Source organism: Chenopodium quinoa, unplaced genomic scaffold (assembly GCF_001683475.1).
Source record: "Chenopodium quinoa cultivar QQ74 unplaced genomic scaffold, ASM168347v1, whole genome shotgun sequence".
Classification (NCBI taxonomy): Eukaryota; Viridiplantae; Streptophyta; class Magnoliopsida; order Caryophyllales; family Amaranthaceae; genus Chenopodium; species Chenopodium quinoa.
Genome location: NW_018742449.1, coordinates 95,055 through 113,011, shown reverse-complemented (window position 1 = coordinate 113,011; position 17,957 = coordinate 95,055). Strand labels below are relative to the sequence as shown.

Below are 17,957 nucleotides of genomic sequence, written 5' to 3'. Positions count from 1 at the left end.
ACTCCATCTTTTACACTTTTTCTTAAAGCTCATGCCCCAATTAAATGGTTCAATTTAAAAAAACGAAATAAGTATTAATCTTAAAATGCATGTCAAAATCACACGTCAATCTGAATAATGATTGTTACCTTATCTGATTAACGCCCCAAAAAGATCTACAGTTTTTACCTTTTACCAAAAAAAATCAGGGTTCTTAACATATTTAATAATAGGAAGAAGATAAATGTAGCCCTAAGAGCTGCATACAAGAAGCTAAAAGTGAAAAGAATAAACAATAAATAAATATTAATTACACCAATTTACTCATAAATTGTCGATAAATTTTCAAGTTAATACTTAAATATATATATATATATATATATATATATATATATATATATATATATATATATATATATATATATATATATTATAAATGCTTGTATATACCCCTATAGCATTACCCCAAATAATAAGATCAAGAAGAATTTCCATCATTATTCAGAATAATAAGATCAAGAAACCCGACAAACTAAACGCGATCCAACTCATTATTAGAGTTGAGTTATGTGTTTTACTAGTATGCCAATTAACTGGAAGTGTTTAAGAGTATGTGTTGAACTGTTGACACTCGTCTTCATAGTCCACTAATTATACTCTCCCACCCATAAACCCCTTTCACTTTTCTCTCTCCTCTCGTCTCTTTTCTTTTTTTCCCAACTCTCTTTCTCTCTCCTCCAAAACAGTTAAGCAACAAACCCTTCAACAATGGCAGAATCCACAAAATACCAATTAGTCCCAAATAATAACAACATTACTACAGATTTCAAAGGCTATTTTTCTCTCTTCAAAACCAGAAAAACCTCTGCTTTTGTTTATGGAGTTGTCTTTGTTTTCATTGCTTTTACTGTTTTCTTAGCCTTTTCTCCTTCTTCAACCAATACTTCTTCTTCTACTTGGTTCTTCAATTATTTTACTCTTAATTCTACTTCTCCTCCTAATTTTACTGATCAATCTCCCAGATCTGATTTTCCCTCTAATTTCTCTACTGAAATTAATTCTTCTAGATCTCAAAATTTTGATTCATTTCAATCACCCTTTTCAAATTTTACAGATAATTTGACAGATACCCAAGTTCCTCCTGATAAAGTTCAAAACTTTAACCCTAATTATACTGATATTATTCCCCAAAATACCACAAATTTGCCTCAAATCTCCCCTGAAATCTCTCCAATTTTACCAAAACAAGATGAAAAAATAAACCCCAGTAATAATACAGATTACCCCGAAAAGCAGACTAATCAGAGTAGTGTAATTCTTCCTCAAATCTCACCAAAAATTTCTCCTGTTTCTGAAAAGCAGAGGAATCAGAGTACTAGTGTAGTAGTATCTCCCCCTCAAATCCCTCCCATTACACCGAATTCGAGTATCGAAACGATAACGAATTCGACGAGTGCGAAAGGAAGTGGGGAAGAAGTGAAAGATTTCCCAACTTCATTGCCAAAGAAAGAGGATAATAATAGTAACAGCAGCAATCACAATGAAAACGGTGTCGTTTCAGGGGAAGTTCATGAACAGGGGAATGAAAAGAAGAGTTTGGTTGCATCATTAATTGGTTGTGATTTGTATGATGGTGGATGGGTTAGAGATGAATCATACCCGCTTTATAAACCCGGATCATGTAAACTAATTGATGAACAATTTAATTGTTTTCTTAATGGTAGACCTGATAATGACTATCAAAAGCTTAAATGGAAGCCTAAAGGTTGCACATTGCCTAGGTAATTTTTTTGCTTAATTATTATTTTTAATGCCTTCATATTTTTGGTATATTTTTTTTTTTTAGTAAATTATTTGCTAATTTACCTTTTTTGCTTCATATGATATGATTTTTTTTGGTATCACATTGAATAAGTTTTTTCCATAAATGTTTGAATGTGTGTGATATGAGTATGTTCTTTGTCAAATTTGGTCGATTAAAATATTGATGCTAGATCATAAGTTAAGGTTAATGGGAATAATGTTTTTTTTTTTTTTTTTTTTTTTTTTTTTTTTTTTTCTTGGCAGTTTTGGATCTGTTTGATTTTACTTGAATTTTATATGGTAAATAAATTAATGTCTGTGACATTATCAGTAATTATGATTTTGGAGACTTTAATTTTGCGCAACAGATTGTGATTTTGTTTATTTTGTTCCTGAAAATTCGATCTTCCTGATTTTTGAAGGATTAAATTTTGATTAGTTTTAGACTTTTGACTAATTATGTTAAAATTTCAATCTTGTTGATTGAAGTTTAATAGTCTATTGTTTTTCATCTTAATTTCAATTTGAATTGAATGTATGTTTGTTTGGATTGAGTTGAGTAAACTTGCTGAAGTATTCAAACTACTTGACTATATCTTTCTTTTTCAACTGAAATTACTTGTTCACCGACGCTTTGATTGGATGAACTCTACAGATTGGATGGAAGGAAAATGTTGAAGTTATTGAGGGGAAAGCGACTAGTTTTTGTTGGAGATTCGCTGAATCGAAATATGTGGGAATCCTTGGTTTGCATTCTTAAGAACTCCGCCAAAAATCCGAAGAACGTTTATGAAGCTTCTGGCAGGCATTATTTTCGGAATGAAGCTTCTTACACTTTTGTATTCAAAGTAAGTTTTGTCCTCTTAATTTTAGTTATCCTCTCTCTATGTTTTGAGTTTTGCGATTGTTGAACTAATTCGGCTTACTTTGGGTGTTTGAGTAGGATTATAATTGTACCGTAGAGTTCTTTGTAGCTCCTTTCTTAGTCCAAGAATGGGAGTTCAAAGACAAGAATGGAACAACCAAGGAAACTCTTCGACTTGATCTCGTGGTCAATGACTCCAAACACTTCAAGAGTGCAGACATTGTAATTTTTAATACCGGGCATTGGTGGACGCATGAGAAGACATCAAAGGGGTACCTAAATTGCTCTTTTTCTTATCATCATTGTACACACATTGTCTCTTTTTACTTGAGGTTAAATTTGTTTGATTTCAAATGGCAGGGAAGATTATTACCAAGAAGGCAGCAACGTCTACAAACAATTGGATGTTCAGGAGGCGTTTCGAAAAGCTATAACAACTTGGGGTAGATGGGTTGACAACAATGTTGATCCCCAAAAGACGCATGTCTTCTTCCGCGGCTATTCCAGTACACATTTCAGGTCTGTTTGAACCCAATATCATCATAATATTCAATATTTTCTAATGTTCTTGTATCTAATTAGTAGTATTGTCACTCATTTTTTCATGATGGTAATATTTGATAGAATAGGCATGCTCATTCCCCTTTCTATTATGTGGACCGTGTACATTTTCTAGTTAGGTCATTTGTATATTCATAGAACATGTTATATTATGATCACAGGTTTACCACCAACATTGCCCATTATCAACATTCTGATCGATAGGTTTACTACCAACCTTGCCCATGATCAACATTCTGATCGATAAGTTAATAAACAAAAAGTGATCATTATATAGAACCAGGAGTATATAACTATCATTCGATCAAGTAGACTCTTACGACACATAACTTGTTAGTCAAATGAAGAGAAACCAATAGTCATACCCCTAGGTCAAATGCTTATGGGTTGAAACTTAGACAATCAAAAGCGTCTAAACTTGATGAATTATTGAAAGGGTTACCTCTTGAATGGGTTTTGCCTTAATTACAAAGTTATTACTCACTAGTGAAAGCTTACTTACACATGCCTTGTTCTCTGCAACTAATGAAAATCAGTTTTTATCGACATAACCAATTTTGATGAATTTGGTAATAAGTGAGTTATGATTTCAGATTCCACAAGCAAAGTCCTATTTTTATCAGCGAATATCTGTATTAAAAGTAGTACATTCGAGTAGGTGAAGAGAACTAGCTACTATTTTAATTATAGCTCAATCACATATTTGAAGTTGGAACCTTAGTTTGATATAATTCACATGAATTTTATGATGATATTTTCTAATGGTATATCAATGTCATATCTTATCAATGAATTTTATTTACGATGTATTTTTTCCCATATAGAACTTGAAAAGCAAAAGGTAACCAATTATGAATTATGTTTCCTCTTTCTGTTTGCAGAGGTGGGCAATGGAATTCTGGGGGGCAATGTGACAGCGAGACCGAACCCATTACAAATGACAATTACCTAGAGAAATACCCATGGAAAATGAAAGTTTTTGAGACGGTAATGAGGGGCATGAAAACCCCTATTTCCTACCTAAATATCACAAAATTGACAGATTATAGGAAAGATGCACACCCATCAGTCTACCGGAAGCAACGTCTCTCCACTGAAGAGAAGAAAACGCCATTGAAATTTCAAGATTGCAGTCATTGGTGCCTTCCAGGAGTTCCTGACTCATGGAACGAGCTTCTCTTCGCGGAAATGGTAAGAAGGCAATACCAAGAACAACAAAAGAACAGAACGTAAGGCAGTACAACACAAACCTGCTTACATTTTCGTCCCTTCAGGCACCACAACTTAGTTACACAAACGTTAAATCCAAGAGTTTTGCCTGTGCTTATTTCAAACTCAGGTGAATACTTTCATTTTTTTAAACCTGTTTCGATAAATAAATTATCTATGAAATACAAAGATGAGAGAAGTAAATAGGTCCCCTTGTACTACTAGCTCTTTGTTAGGGAAATTGCTATATTCACTCTCAAAAACATCTTTTACACTCGCTTTGTAAAATTCACAATTGTGTTCGCGCTAGGTGGTGTGTTAGAAGGGATTTTGGGAGTGGACATAGAAATTCCCTTTATGAAAGTATTTGGCTGATTTGTGTCGGTGATTTAAAAGATGAAGTTGGCAATTTTGGTGACGTTGACTAATCGTGTAATTTATTGTTATCTCCAAAAGCATAGAATATACATCTGTACATTATGATTATTTTAGTTTGTTCACTACTAATAAACTGTTTCAAGTGTAGTATTTTTCTTCATTCTCTTTTGTTATTGGCAATTTTCTGTTGTACACTTGAGTGTACTGTATTGTGCATACCCTCTAGCCTTTAGGCTTATAAGCTTATTTATAGCCATTTCCGCATTTGCGAGAGCCTTTATTTTTTTTTGGTATATTTCAAGTTGATTGGCGCAATCAATCACTCTCTATTAAATTTGATTCTTCCACTTAAAATTTTGTTTATATTTAGTCGGCATGAAATGCATAAACCAAACAAAAGGGAAATCAGTGGTAGACCATGAGCTAAAATTCGGTACAAAATTCACTATTTATGTTTAGGCTCCGTTTTTACCTTATTGTTGCTGAATTGAAATTATTTTTATTAAATTGAAATTATTTTTGCTGAACTTAAATTATTTTTATTGAACTGAAATTATTTTTGCTGAACATAAATTATTTTTACTGAACTGAAATTATTTTTGCTGAACTGAAATTATTTTTTATTGATTTTCTATTATATTTCTTCTTTAAACTTACTGAATTTTACTGAATTGAAATTATTTTTACTGAACTGAAATTATTTTTACTTAATATTATTTTTTAAGGTGAAGTGAACAGGAACTTATACTTCATATAAATTCGGTATTAATATTGTAGATTTAAAACAACAATAATATTGATTTTCCTTTTGTTTAAAATTCTACTTATATAAATATTGTTTATATTAAAACTAATTTAAACACATTTTGAATCTCCATATTAGGCCCTGTTCATTTCACCTTAAAAAAATAATATTAAGTACAGTAAAAATAAATTTAGGTAACTTTAAAGAAGAAATATAATAGAAAATCAGTAAAAATAATTTCAGTTTAGTAAAAATAATTTAAGTTCAGCAAAAATAATTTAAATTGAATAAAAATAATTTTCTCAGCAAAAATAAAGTAAAGTGAATGGGCCTTATAGAATATCTGAATAAGATCTATTAATACTTTAATAGAATGTTAATTGCAAGTCCTAAGAACCTATTCAAGATGGGCACACCGACGGCAAAATGGATCGAGTTATTCGAGTAACATCCTGGAAACACCTTAAAATGTAACCAAAAAGCAAGCATGGCCCACCAAATTTAAATGCACATCATGTGATTATGTGGGAGATTACCATTCTTAATTTTGTTTATTTATTGGGTTAGTATGTGAGTAAAGACTTGTGTAAAGTACACTAGACTATTAGAGTTAGAGCGCAATTTTTTTTTTATTTTTTGGAGGGAAGAGCTAGAGCGCGTATAAAAGCTTGTAAGCTTTTTTCTTTTTTTTTTTTGAGGAAGAGGTAGAGCGCGTATAAAAAGATTGTAAGCTTTCATGAACTCTCTTTCTTTCGAAATAATGGTAACATTTTGACATTTTTTTATCAAGGTTGAATATACGTCTATAATAGGGGTGAGTAAAAATTCTGGATACCCGAAATTAGAACTGGAACCGGTGCGTTCAAAACCGGAATCGAACCCGGTGGTTCCAATTCTGGGTAATAAACTAAGGAACCGGTTGCAACCGGTTCCAATTCCAATTCTCAATTTTTTGGACCGGAACCGATCGGTTACCGAATATATATATTCAACTAATAATATTTAAAAAAAACAAAAATAAGTTGAAGGCATCTAGTTAGTAAAATAAAAAACATATTATTAATACCTAACATAATTTAAATATCTTAATGCATATATACATATAATATTAAATGCTATAAATCAAAATAGACTAAAAATAAGTATCATAATTTGTATTAAATTTTAACAATTATATAAATAAGTGGGTACCCGGAACCCGTACCCGGTGGTTGTAATTCCAATTCCTAAATTTTAGGGCCCGGTTAAACCAATTCTAATTCTGGTTCCAAATTTTAGGACTTATTTCCAACCAATACCGGGTCCGGTACCTTAAATTTTGATCGGGTACCCGGTTTGCTCACCCTTAGTCTATAACACCCAAAATTTAAAATTTTGACCTTTCTATCTTGACTTTGACCTATTGACCAAGGAAAATGGACCTTAGAATAGGGTTGAGCAAAATTATCTGAAAAACCGAAAACCCGAACCGTAATCGTAACAGAAAATTAGGGTACCCATTCTGATAACCATAACGGTTTGGGTTCCCGATCCGATAATTTGTTATCGGGTATGGTTATTGGGTATCATTTTAAAATTAATGGTTATCCGATCTGACCCGTTATGCAATTTTTTCTTTGTTTTTCCTACTTAAATCTATTTATCCAAAATCTAAACTCATACTTTACTTCATAATGACGTCATAATTTAAATGATTAGTAATATTATTAGAAATTTGGTCATGATCATGTGGTATTATTGTTAATTAGTGTTGAATGATATCATAATAGCTATATTATAAAGTCTAAAATTTTTATTATTGGATATCATATTGGGTCCTGTAGACACCTACTTTTGGCCTCCTGTCCCGACGGGAAGTGCGATAATATTACTAAATCCGTTCTTCATGCTAGATCAAAGTTAAAGCGTTTATGGACTTCAAAATGTATTATGAAGTAAGTTAAAACCCATATTTGAGACCAAATTATCTTAGAGCCTAGTCCACTTACTAATTAAGCCTAAAACGTGCTCATACATGTTTAATCTTGATTAATAACGTATCTAAATGCGTTATATGCAATGATTGGATCAAATGGATCTTACATTGTTAAAAACCTAGCCAACCAGAACATTTAACCACCTAATATCATTTCAAGGCCTATACAACTGGACTTTCAAAGAGCTTTCCAACGGTATATTATAAGCCCCATTTCAAGTTAAAATGAAGAAGTTATCATCAAAATACTAAACCGGGCCCTAAAACTGACACCCTTGCACTTAAACGGCCATATCTTTTCATCCATAACTGATTTTAACCTAATCCTAACGGCATTGGAAAGTAGACATTAAGAGCTTTATAATGATATCTTATTTGCCTTAATCAGATGCCTTTATTGGAAAGTATCCAGCTGACGGCGTGGCTCTAAAACCCTAAACCTAGATTCCTACGCCTATAAATAAGGGTCTTTGTTTAGCCCTAAACACAACAGAAAATCAAAATTAAAAAAAACCTAGAATTCTAAAACCCTAATCTCTCAAATTCTCTTACTATCATACTACTTTTCTCCTTTCTTCCTAAATACTCTTCAACCCTTATCCATCCATTTGAAGTCCTTGGAGGTACGAAGAAGAAAGAATGTCCATAAACATATAAAACGGAGATCTAAGCAAGTAAAGAAAAATGTTAGTTTCCTGAGCACTTAGATAAATCACATTTCTTTTCTTGTTTAAATAACTTTAATTGATTAATTAGTGTTGATTGATCACTTTAAATAAACTTTAATTAATTAATTTCACATAGTATTTTTGCATTAATTAAAGACTAGAATTGAATAATTAATTTTTATTTTATCACCTAAGTCAAGGAGAATATTTATTGTTCTTTTCACGAATTTGGAATAAATAAGAATAACGACAATTATTGCAATGTAATCTTTATGTGATTGACGCATGTAAATAAAATCAACTAACTTAGTGTTAGGTATCACGTTGCATATATTGTTTGGTGATGAAATTGTGAAAAAGGAAGAGCTAGTAGAGGCCGCACTTGGGCTAGAATAGCGATTCTCCTCTAAAGGAAACGTTATTTTAGTACCCTTGCTCCCGAACTCATTTCTAGTACAAGTAGACCAATTTGGGCATGGGTAAACTTATGATTCGTGCTAAATATCCCTTGAACTCTACTTGGGAGAAAGGCATGAACAAGGTTTATGAGTTTTCCTAAAACTCATTGGTGACTCTCTATTAGTTTCTTATAAAAAAGCGTAATTATAGAAACAATTGTAATTCAAGGTCCCCCAAACAGTCAGGAATTCAAATCCTAATACACCTTCAAAAGTGTAAATTCTTAGGCTTTTAAAGGGCCATGGACATTGAGAAAATGGGCGACGGGCTACCCTCCTCATAGTGGCGACTCAAGTGGGGACTTAGAGGTTACAAGATTAGCTTTTGGTTGTGGTTCAAGGTTTCCAGCTTAGGTTACCTATGAGTTGTAACGAAGGCTAACTTGGATAATCTCTAGTTAGAGAGTGAGACTTGAACGCATAATATCTTCCTTTTTCACAAAAGTAAAAACCAAATAATCAACATTGCATCATGCATAATCATAGCACACTATAACCAACGGGGATTGACTCATTGACTAGGGGTCGCCAACACTAGGCTTCTATCCCGAAATCAATAACAATCATCCCACCCATATCGCCAACAAAATATTGGGTCAACACGTTGAGTGATTGATTCGTGCATCGTTCTTAAGATATGGTACCTTTAAACACCCAAGCCTTGACCATAGAATGCATTGTATGCTTTGACGGTTCCTTTTATGTGGTTATGTGATTACATGAATATGTGCTTATATTCTTCGTGTCTAATCTAATTAATTCCAACTTGTTACCTAGAGATATTAAAAAAATTCGTAAAAATGTGGTTTGACAATTTGACAAAAAAAAAAATAAAAAAAAAAATAAAAAAAAAAAAATTCAAAATGTCGAACATGCCAGGTGGCGCGCGCAACTGTCAAAGTTGTGCGCGCCTTCCAAGCGCAAGTCCAGAAGTTGCGCGCGGCTCTTCCGCGCAACTTGGTTCTTGCACGCGTCCACTGTTCAATGTTATTTTGACTCGTTACGAGCAATGTCATACGGAGAGAACGATATTACCGCTTCAAGGTTAATCGTTAAGTAGGTGCTAATAATATCTCTTTGGCTAACAAGGTTGTCTAACTCAGTTACTTTTTCTTTGTTCGTCTTTTCTTTTTTTTTAAAAAAAAAAATTTCAAAAAATATGTCTTTAATCCTTCTTTTTTTTTTTATGAAAAAAAAATCAAAAAACTTGTCTTCTATCTTTCTCTTATTCAAAAAATCTTGCGCAAAAAAAAAAAAGTGTGCGGTATATTTTATTTTCGCACACAAAAAAAAAAAAGCATGTGGATGGCGCTACTCTCTAAGTTGCACTCTCCACCTTAGCTCAAGATGGAAAATTGTGCGCGATACTGTTTTCGATTATGATGATTCGTATACGTACTTTTGAATTGAACTAATGACATTACTTTTTATTAAGTTCGTCATTAGAAGTTCGCATCCCCTAATAGGACATCACAATATTCCCATTCATAAACGTGTCTATTTTCGTGACCATCATGTAGGGTTTCGTAGTGACCCTCACTACGCGGAATGAAACCCCCCAAGACCCGCCCCGATAACTAAAGCAATTAAAGCATGCAAATATAATTAATACATAATTAAGAGAAATAGGGATTAAGAATTATACCCTTGACGCGTGCTTCGCTCGCTAAAAGAGCTCTTACTGGAACCTCGCAAATGCAAGGCCTCCGACGATTCGTACCCTCGAACCCGACCTGATCCTCCTAAGCCTCGAAGGTTAGTCGAGGCCCGGACAAAAATATAAACTTAGAGTTTTACGAATTTCAAGGTATACTCAACAATGGAGTTTCCTTTACTATTCCATTCAAGTGTGTTCTTTCCCAAATGCCAAACCCTTGGTATTTATAGGGAAAAGGGACTTGAAACCCTTGTTCATGATTAATGTGGGATCATGTGCAATTTTGATAATTTATTTAATTCTAAATTAAATAATTAATCAAAGCAATCACAATGCAACAAGTGTCAAGGGGAGAGAAAGAGTTAGGTGAGGACCATGTCCCTTGGGGGGGCCCATTGCCTTGTTCCCCAAGGGAAGCCTTGAGGCTTTTGGTCCCCACACCCTCAAACCGCCACACCTTAGACAGCTGGGCTGGCAGCCTGCCTTGGCTGCCAAGGCTACCAGCTGGCGCCTAGCACCAAGGCTGGGTAGCCAGCCAGCTTGCTGTGCAAGCAAGCAGTGCCACCACGCACTGGCCCTAGCAAGTTGCGAGCTGCTGGGCGCTGGGTGCTGCTAGCATGGTGCTGCTGCCTAGCCCTTCCCGCACACACACTCGCACAGCCAGCATGCGTGCTACTAGCGAGCCACACATGCTTGGCTTTGCCTTGCCGGCCACACGCACAAGCACGCGATGCTTGGTGCTGTGCTAGCAATGTTGCGATGGCATGCATGCACACGCACATGCACTGCACGAGGCTAGTGCTGCTGCTGCGATGCCTTACACGCACACGCACATACGCACTGGCCTAGCCATGCGATAGTGTTGTGCTTGTGCGAAGGGTTGTGCGATGGTGCTGCAATGCCATGCGAAGGCTGCGATGGTGCGATAGCCCTAGCCATACACACAGGCACACACACGCAAGTGCCTAGCATTGCGATGGTGCTGTGCTTGTACGATGGGCTGCGATAGGAACTAGGGCGCGCCTAGCACACACATGGTGCGCCAAGGCTTGCGATGAGCTAGTTTACCCTAGCACCTCACATGGCTAGGTTAATGTGATGCTACGGCTATGCTCGTACTTGTTGCTTGTGATTTTACGATGCTCGGTCTCGACGCCCTAGGCTCGATATCCGACGCCTCTCATTAAATCCTTCGAATTAATTCGTTGTCTCGGATCGGTTGTTCGATTGGGTTTGACTCGAAGGGTTAAGTTAAGATTAAGCTGTAATATTAATTATACCTTAATATTACTGATCGGAAGCGGCCTCCACCTAGGCATTTCGATCACTTGACCTTACTGAAGAATTAACTCTGTAATAATTCTGAACCCTCTATCAGAATAATACACTTGTTGGAAGGACACCATTCCTTTAAATCTCCCACTTGTCCTTCCGGACAAGTGTGCATATAGTGTATAGCCTATTTCCTATGTTGCTTAATGTCTCTTCGTGAACTATAAGGTAAGATTCATCGTCATCCTTTTTTCGTTCAGAAGTGTTTCTCGATCTCCGAATTCGACTGTCAATAAGCAGATGATTTCTACAATCCATCTGAGCACGACCATGCATTTTCACAGTCTCGCTCTTCGAGCGACCTTGTAAACAACAAATACATGTTCCCTATTGTTTATAGGGGGACATTCCCAGTCTTGCATTGTAATTTTCTCTTACTAAGAGGACCTAATCTCCTGAGTGTTCCCGTTATGATCCCTTGTTACGGCAGACGTTAGGCAACATTAAAGAGACTAGTACTCAAACAAGAAAACTTCACAATGCTCATGGTCGAGGAAACGAGTTCCGATAGCTATAATGAGAAATGTACTTATTACAATTTTGAATCTCTTAAAGTACTCTCATCGGTCTTTCCAGTGCAGTTCCGAACTGGCACTTGTGCAAATGATTTATGACCTTTACGTCCTTGCAGCACAAGAAACGGTGCTGTAAATCATACTACACACTAATCTCTGGTGGTCATCAATCGTCCATCAGTTAGATGACCTTGATTAGGGACAATTATCGATTTAAATATTCAAAGTTCACTTAACAGGTGTTTCTTTATCCAAGATATGGTCTTGATACACTGTTTTGAATATTTCCATAAATCGAATGGACTCATTATTTAATTCTAAACCATAATTAAATAGCAATGGAGTGAATAGTAATTTTGCATAAAATTAATTACTCCATAAATGAATGGTTTGAATACAGTGTCTTACATTAAAACATCGAGTTTAATTAAAACACATGTACAGGGAATTTCAAAGCCAGTCTCTGACGTGCTTGATTCCCATTGCCTCAATGTGCTTGTTGTGTTTCACTTGAGGCAAAGGTTTAGTAAAAGGATCAACCACATTATCATCCGTGCCGATCTTGCAAATTCTGATTTCACCTTTGGATTTCCATTCTCTTATCATGTGAAATCGCCTTTGGACATGTTTGATTTTCTGGTGCTCTCTTGGCTCTCTAGCCTGAGCGATAGCTCCATTGTTGTCACAGTAGAGATCTATCGGACCCTTGATGGAGGGCACAACACCAAGTTCGCTAATGAACTTGCGAATCCAAACAGCCTCCTTAGCGGCTTCTGAAGCAGCCAAATATTCGGCTTCAGTTGTAGAATCTGCAGTGGTGCTCTGCTTGGCATTCTTCCAGCTAAACGCTCCTCCATTCAGGCAGAATATATACCCTGACTGTGACTTGAAGTCGTCTCTGTCAGTCTTGAAGCTAGCGTCGGTGTAACCTTCAACAACCAAGTCTTTGTGGCCACCATAGACCAGGAATTTATCCTTGTTCCTTTTTAGGTACCTCGGGATAATTCTTGGCCGCAGTCCAATGCGCCTCTCCTGGGTTTGATTGGTATCGGCTCATAGCGCTTAAGGCATACGATACATCTGGCCTAGTACATATCTGGCATACATATTCGATCCAATTAGCGAAGCATATGTAATCTGATCCATTCTCTCTCGCTCAACAGGTGTCTGTGGATATTGTTTCTTGCTGAGAGTTACGCCATGGGACATGGGTAGATGCCCTCTTTTGGCATTCTCCATGTTGAATCGTGCCAGTACTTTATCAATGTAAGTACTCTGGCTCAATCTAATCATCCTCTTAGATCTATCCCTGTAGATCTTGATGCCCAATATGTACTGTGCCTCTCCTAAGTCCTTCATTGAAAAACACTTTCCCAACCAACCCTTTACGGACTCTAGTAATTTTGCGTTGTTTCCAATGAGCAGTATGTCATCGACATATAGGACTATGAATGCGATGTCACTCCCACTAACCTTCTTGTATACACAAGATTCATCTGGATTCTTGATAAAACCAAAATTGCTGATGGCTTCATCAAATCGCAGATTCCAACTTTTGCTTGCTTGCTTTAGTCTATAAATGGACTTCTTAAGCTTGCATACCTTTCCAGCGTTGCTTGGATCAACAAAACCTTCTGGCTGTGTCATGTACACAGTTTCTTCCAAAATCCCATTTAGGAAGGCAATTTTTTGACATCCGTTTGCCATATTTCATAATCGTAATATGCAGCAATCGCTAGGATAATCCGGACAAACTTTAGCATTGCACCTGATGAAAAGGTTTCATCAAAGTCAATCCCGTGGATTGGTCTATAACTTTTGCCACCAGTCTAGCCTTGTAAATCGATACATTTCCATCCTTGTCTGTCTTCAATTTGATGATCCATTTGCAACCAATGGGTGTGTAACCCTCGGGAAAATTCTTTAAGTCCCAGACTTGATTTTCAGACATGGAGTCCATCTCGGATTTCATGGCCTCTTTCCATTTAGCAGAGTCGGGGCTCGTCATATCTTGTTTGTATGTCGCTGGCTCATCGCCATCCATGACTAGGATGTCCTGATCATCGGTTAAGGCAATACCAAGGTATTTGTCTGGTTGAGATCTTGGTCGTTGCGACCTACGAAGGGTAATGGGTTGAGCATTTACATATTCTGTTTGATTCTGACCAATTTTCTCGGCTGTTTCCAAAGCATTTAGATTGTCAATTTTATCAGGTTGACATTGTTGCTCGTCCTCTCGAACTTCGTCGAGTTCGATTTTCCTCCAACTTGTCATTTTGGAAAGGTGTTCCTTCTCCAAAAAGACACCATCACGAGCAACAAACACTTTGTTCTCGGATTTATTGTAGAAGTAATACCGTTTGGTTTCTTTTGGATACCCCACAAAGAAACACTTGTCTGATTTGGGATGAAGTTTGTTCGAAATTAATCGTTTGACAAATGCTTCGCATCCCCAAATCTTGAGAAAAGACAACCTAGGAGGTTTCTTAGTCCATAATTCATATGGAGTCTTTTCAGCAGCTTTTGACGGAGCTCAATTCAGTGTTAGTGCCGCGGTTTGTAGCGCATGTCCCCAGAAAGAGATAGGAAGTTCACTAAGACCCATCATTGATCGAACCATGTCTAACAAGGTTTGATTTCTCCGTTCCATTGAGGAGTTCTAGGAGGTGTCAACTCTGAAAGAATACCATTTTCTTTCAAGTGATCGTCGAATTCATGGCTAAAATATTCGCCACCTCAATCCAATCGAAGTGCTTTAATTTTCTTGCCAAGTTGATTCTCAACTTCTTTCTGAAATTCTTTGAATTTCTCAAAAGATTCAGATTTATTAGGTAGACATAGCCATATCTACTAAAATCGTCGTAATTCTTAGATGTCTTAGTTAGCGGTATCAACTCTTGTCTAATCATATGTAAAACATGCAATTTCCATTGAACATATATTTGCAAGATAATTTTGAAACAACTATTGTCAAAGTCTTACATTCAAAATAAGTAGGTGTCCAACACCATAGATCATAGTATGTTCAAAAGCATGATGAAAACTAAAATTAGTTTAATTACATGTCTTAGACAAAATAGTGCATGAAAGCACGACCGAAAAACCTTCTTCGTCGTCTACTTGTCCTTACACCAACACTTGATAAGCTTTTCACTTGGTCCTTGAAAAGGCAACATAAAGTGAGTCATACTTGGTATCTAATACCTATGATAAGCTTAATTCACAAGTGTTTAAGGAAGATACCTGAGGCAGATGCTCCATTCCTCTCCTCCTCTTCCCGAAAGAGCTTGCATTCTCTCTTGTAGTGGCCTTGCCCACCACAATAGAAACAACGCATCTTTGCCTTGACCTTCTTGAACTCCCTTCTCCTTACTCTCAAGGGCCTCTCGGTCACTCCACATGCGGTGGCTCGGCTAAGTAGTTGCACCACCTCCATTAAAGAGTGTGTCTCCTTTCCCGCTGCTATATGCACTCTAAGCGCATCATAGCCCGAGTGGAGCGAAGCAAGCAAGTTATGCCCCGCCATCTCATCTTCCAATGAGATTCCGAGAAGCTGCATGTGTTTGAAGAGCCTAGTCATTCCAAGCACATGAGGTCGGAGGGGCATGTCGGGTCTCAATTTGGCATTGTAGACTTTTGTTCAAAGCCGACGCCTTTCCTTAGCAAGACAACCCACATTTGGTGGCTTTATCTTCATGTTTGAGAGTGACCTAGTCAAATCAAACACGAGTCCATCATAGTTTCCATTGTAACTCTTGGTGACTCTTACATTGACAACGTCCTCAAGTGCTTTGAGGAACATGTCTGGAAGGTAGGAGGAAAGGCTTTCCTTCCTATCTTCCGGGATGGAATTAGCCATGAGTCGTGAGACTTTCCTGCAATTGGAAGACCATTCTTCATGAGCCTCATCGGTCATGATCCCCTTAGAGAAGAAGCTTGGAATGGGAGTATCAAGAGTATACTCTAAGGAACAATTCCAGAGAATTTTCCTGAGTTCTTCCTCCCACTCCTTAAAGTTGACCAAGTTGAGGCAAAATGCAAACTTTTCGGGGAGTTCCGGGCACACATGGTTGTTATTTGAGTTACTTACAGACATTATTCTACAATTGAAAGAATTTGAAATAAAAAACCATTCATAAACCAATAAGTTTGAAATTTAAAAGCGTTCATGCATGTTTTCAATCTTATTGAGAATTTTATCCACGCATTAATAAAGTGTCCCTTTTAGGCAAGAATAAAATGAGTCCGAGATCCCAAAAATCAAAAAGTGATTAAGCATGCTTTGGCTTGTCTTAACACTAGAATAAAATGTCCAAGCTACTCTCGGTTTGATAAAACGTCGCACCTAATGTATTCTTGACATTTTATCTCTTTTGCCACGACATCTAAGGACTCCTTACTGATATCGTCGAGCTAAACCAAGACAACTTGTATACCTAGTATACCTTACGTTCCTAGGGAAGTAGTGATGCCTCGCTTTGGCGTAGCCCATCACATACGCGCATTAGTTCGGTAAGTGTTGTTCTTGGAACGACAAATTTTAGCTCAATATTTTAAGGGACCTAGGGTTTCTATGTTGGTTGATTTAAGCGAACTTAACTAATCGTCGTAACATATGAAATCCTAGACATTCATCTAACATTCATATATAACAATAATATATATAAAGCATAAATTTGATGCATTTGGCAACTAGCATGACCCCTTGAAATCTTCAAATCTTCAAAGGTCTTCATTTTGGCTCGTCTTCATCGAAACGTCGTCTTGAGACATCTTTGCCAAAAATAAAATAACTAGCTACTATGACTAAGATTAATCTAAAGTACAAAAACACTTAACGGTTCGCAGACCGTATTTAGATTTACAAAAATACATAACAGAACGCAGTCCGTATTTTCTATCCTAGCCGGGTCCCACTAGTTGCCATTTTCTCAAAACCTGTTTTGAAAACAATCTTTCATTCACCCATTCACTATTTGTGAATGGCCCATGCACATTACGAGATACATAATTAAACACGCAAAACTAGTAACTAACTTAGGTGGTTAATCCGATTAACGCGCCTAATTAAAACTAGTCAAAGTTGTTTAATACATTATGTATTACTAAGGTGCAATTTGAGTACGTAATTAGCTAAGCTCCCACTAAATTTCGCATCCAACTTAATTAATCTAATTAATTATGCCGGTTAACCTAAATTTGTCAAAATCAAAAATTTTGCAAAAGCCGGAAAAATCGACGTCTAACCTCGTTTAAAAAAAATTACATAAATATTTTAAAACGGAAAAATTTTCGCAAAACCACATAGCTCGCAATTAAGCCAAAACCGCCCACTCATACCCTAGTGGGTTGCGCACCATGGTTGCTAGGCAGCCCATGGCCTGTGCGTGTGGTGCTGGCTGCTAGCAAGCACGCCTAGCGCAGCCTGCTCTGCTAGCTAGCACCAGCAGCACGCTACGCATGCTAGCTGCTAGCTGGCGCATGCAGTAGTGGGCTGGCTGGCTGGGGCTTGCTACCTTGCTGCCCAGCAGCAGCACAAGCACGCTAGCAGCCTAAGGCCCACGCATCCAGCACAGGCAACACGCAACAGCAGCCTCTCCACACAGCAACACAACATCATGGCATGGCCCCCTGTGCGCACCATAGGCAGCCTACATGCGGGCTGCTGGGCAGCACGGCTAGCCTTGGTGACGCTTGGGGTTTTACCTCGATTTGCGTGCATTTTTCTTGGGATTTTAGTCTCGATTTGTGTGTGACACAAAATTAATTCTAAATTTATTTTAGAATCAATTTGAGGAAAAATGAAAATAAA

The 17,957-nt window shown here is 36.9% G+C and overlaps 1 protein-coding gene across 1 annotated transcript; it reads left to right on the top strand.

Annotated features, from left to right (window-relative positions):
• Positions 1-593: 593 nt before the first annotated feature.
• LOC110716998 (protein trichome birefringence-like) lies at positions 594-4,955 on the top strand. Its single transcript, XM_021895645.1, has 5 exons — positions 594-1,760; positions 2,438-2,630; positions 2,726-2,919; positions 3,008-3,166; positions 4,090-4,955. The coding sequence occupies exons 1-5, from the start codon at positions 748-750 to the stop codon at positions 4,439-4,441; spliced, it is 1,911 nt and encodes a 636-aa protein (XP_021751337.1). The 5' UTR covers positions 594-747; the 3' UTR covers positions 4,442-4,955.
• The last annotated feature ends 13,002 nt before the right edge of the window (positions 4,956-17,957 follow it).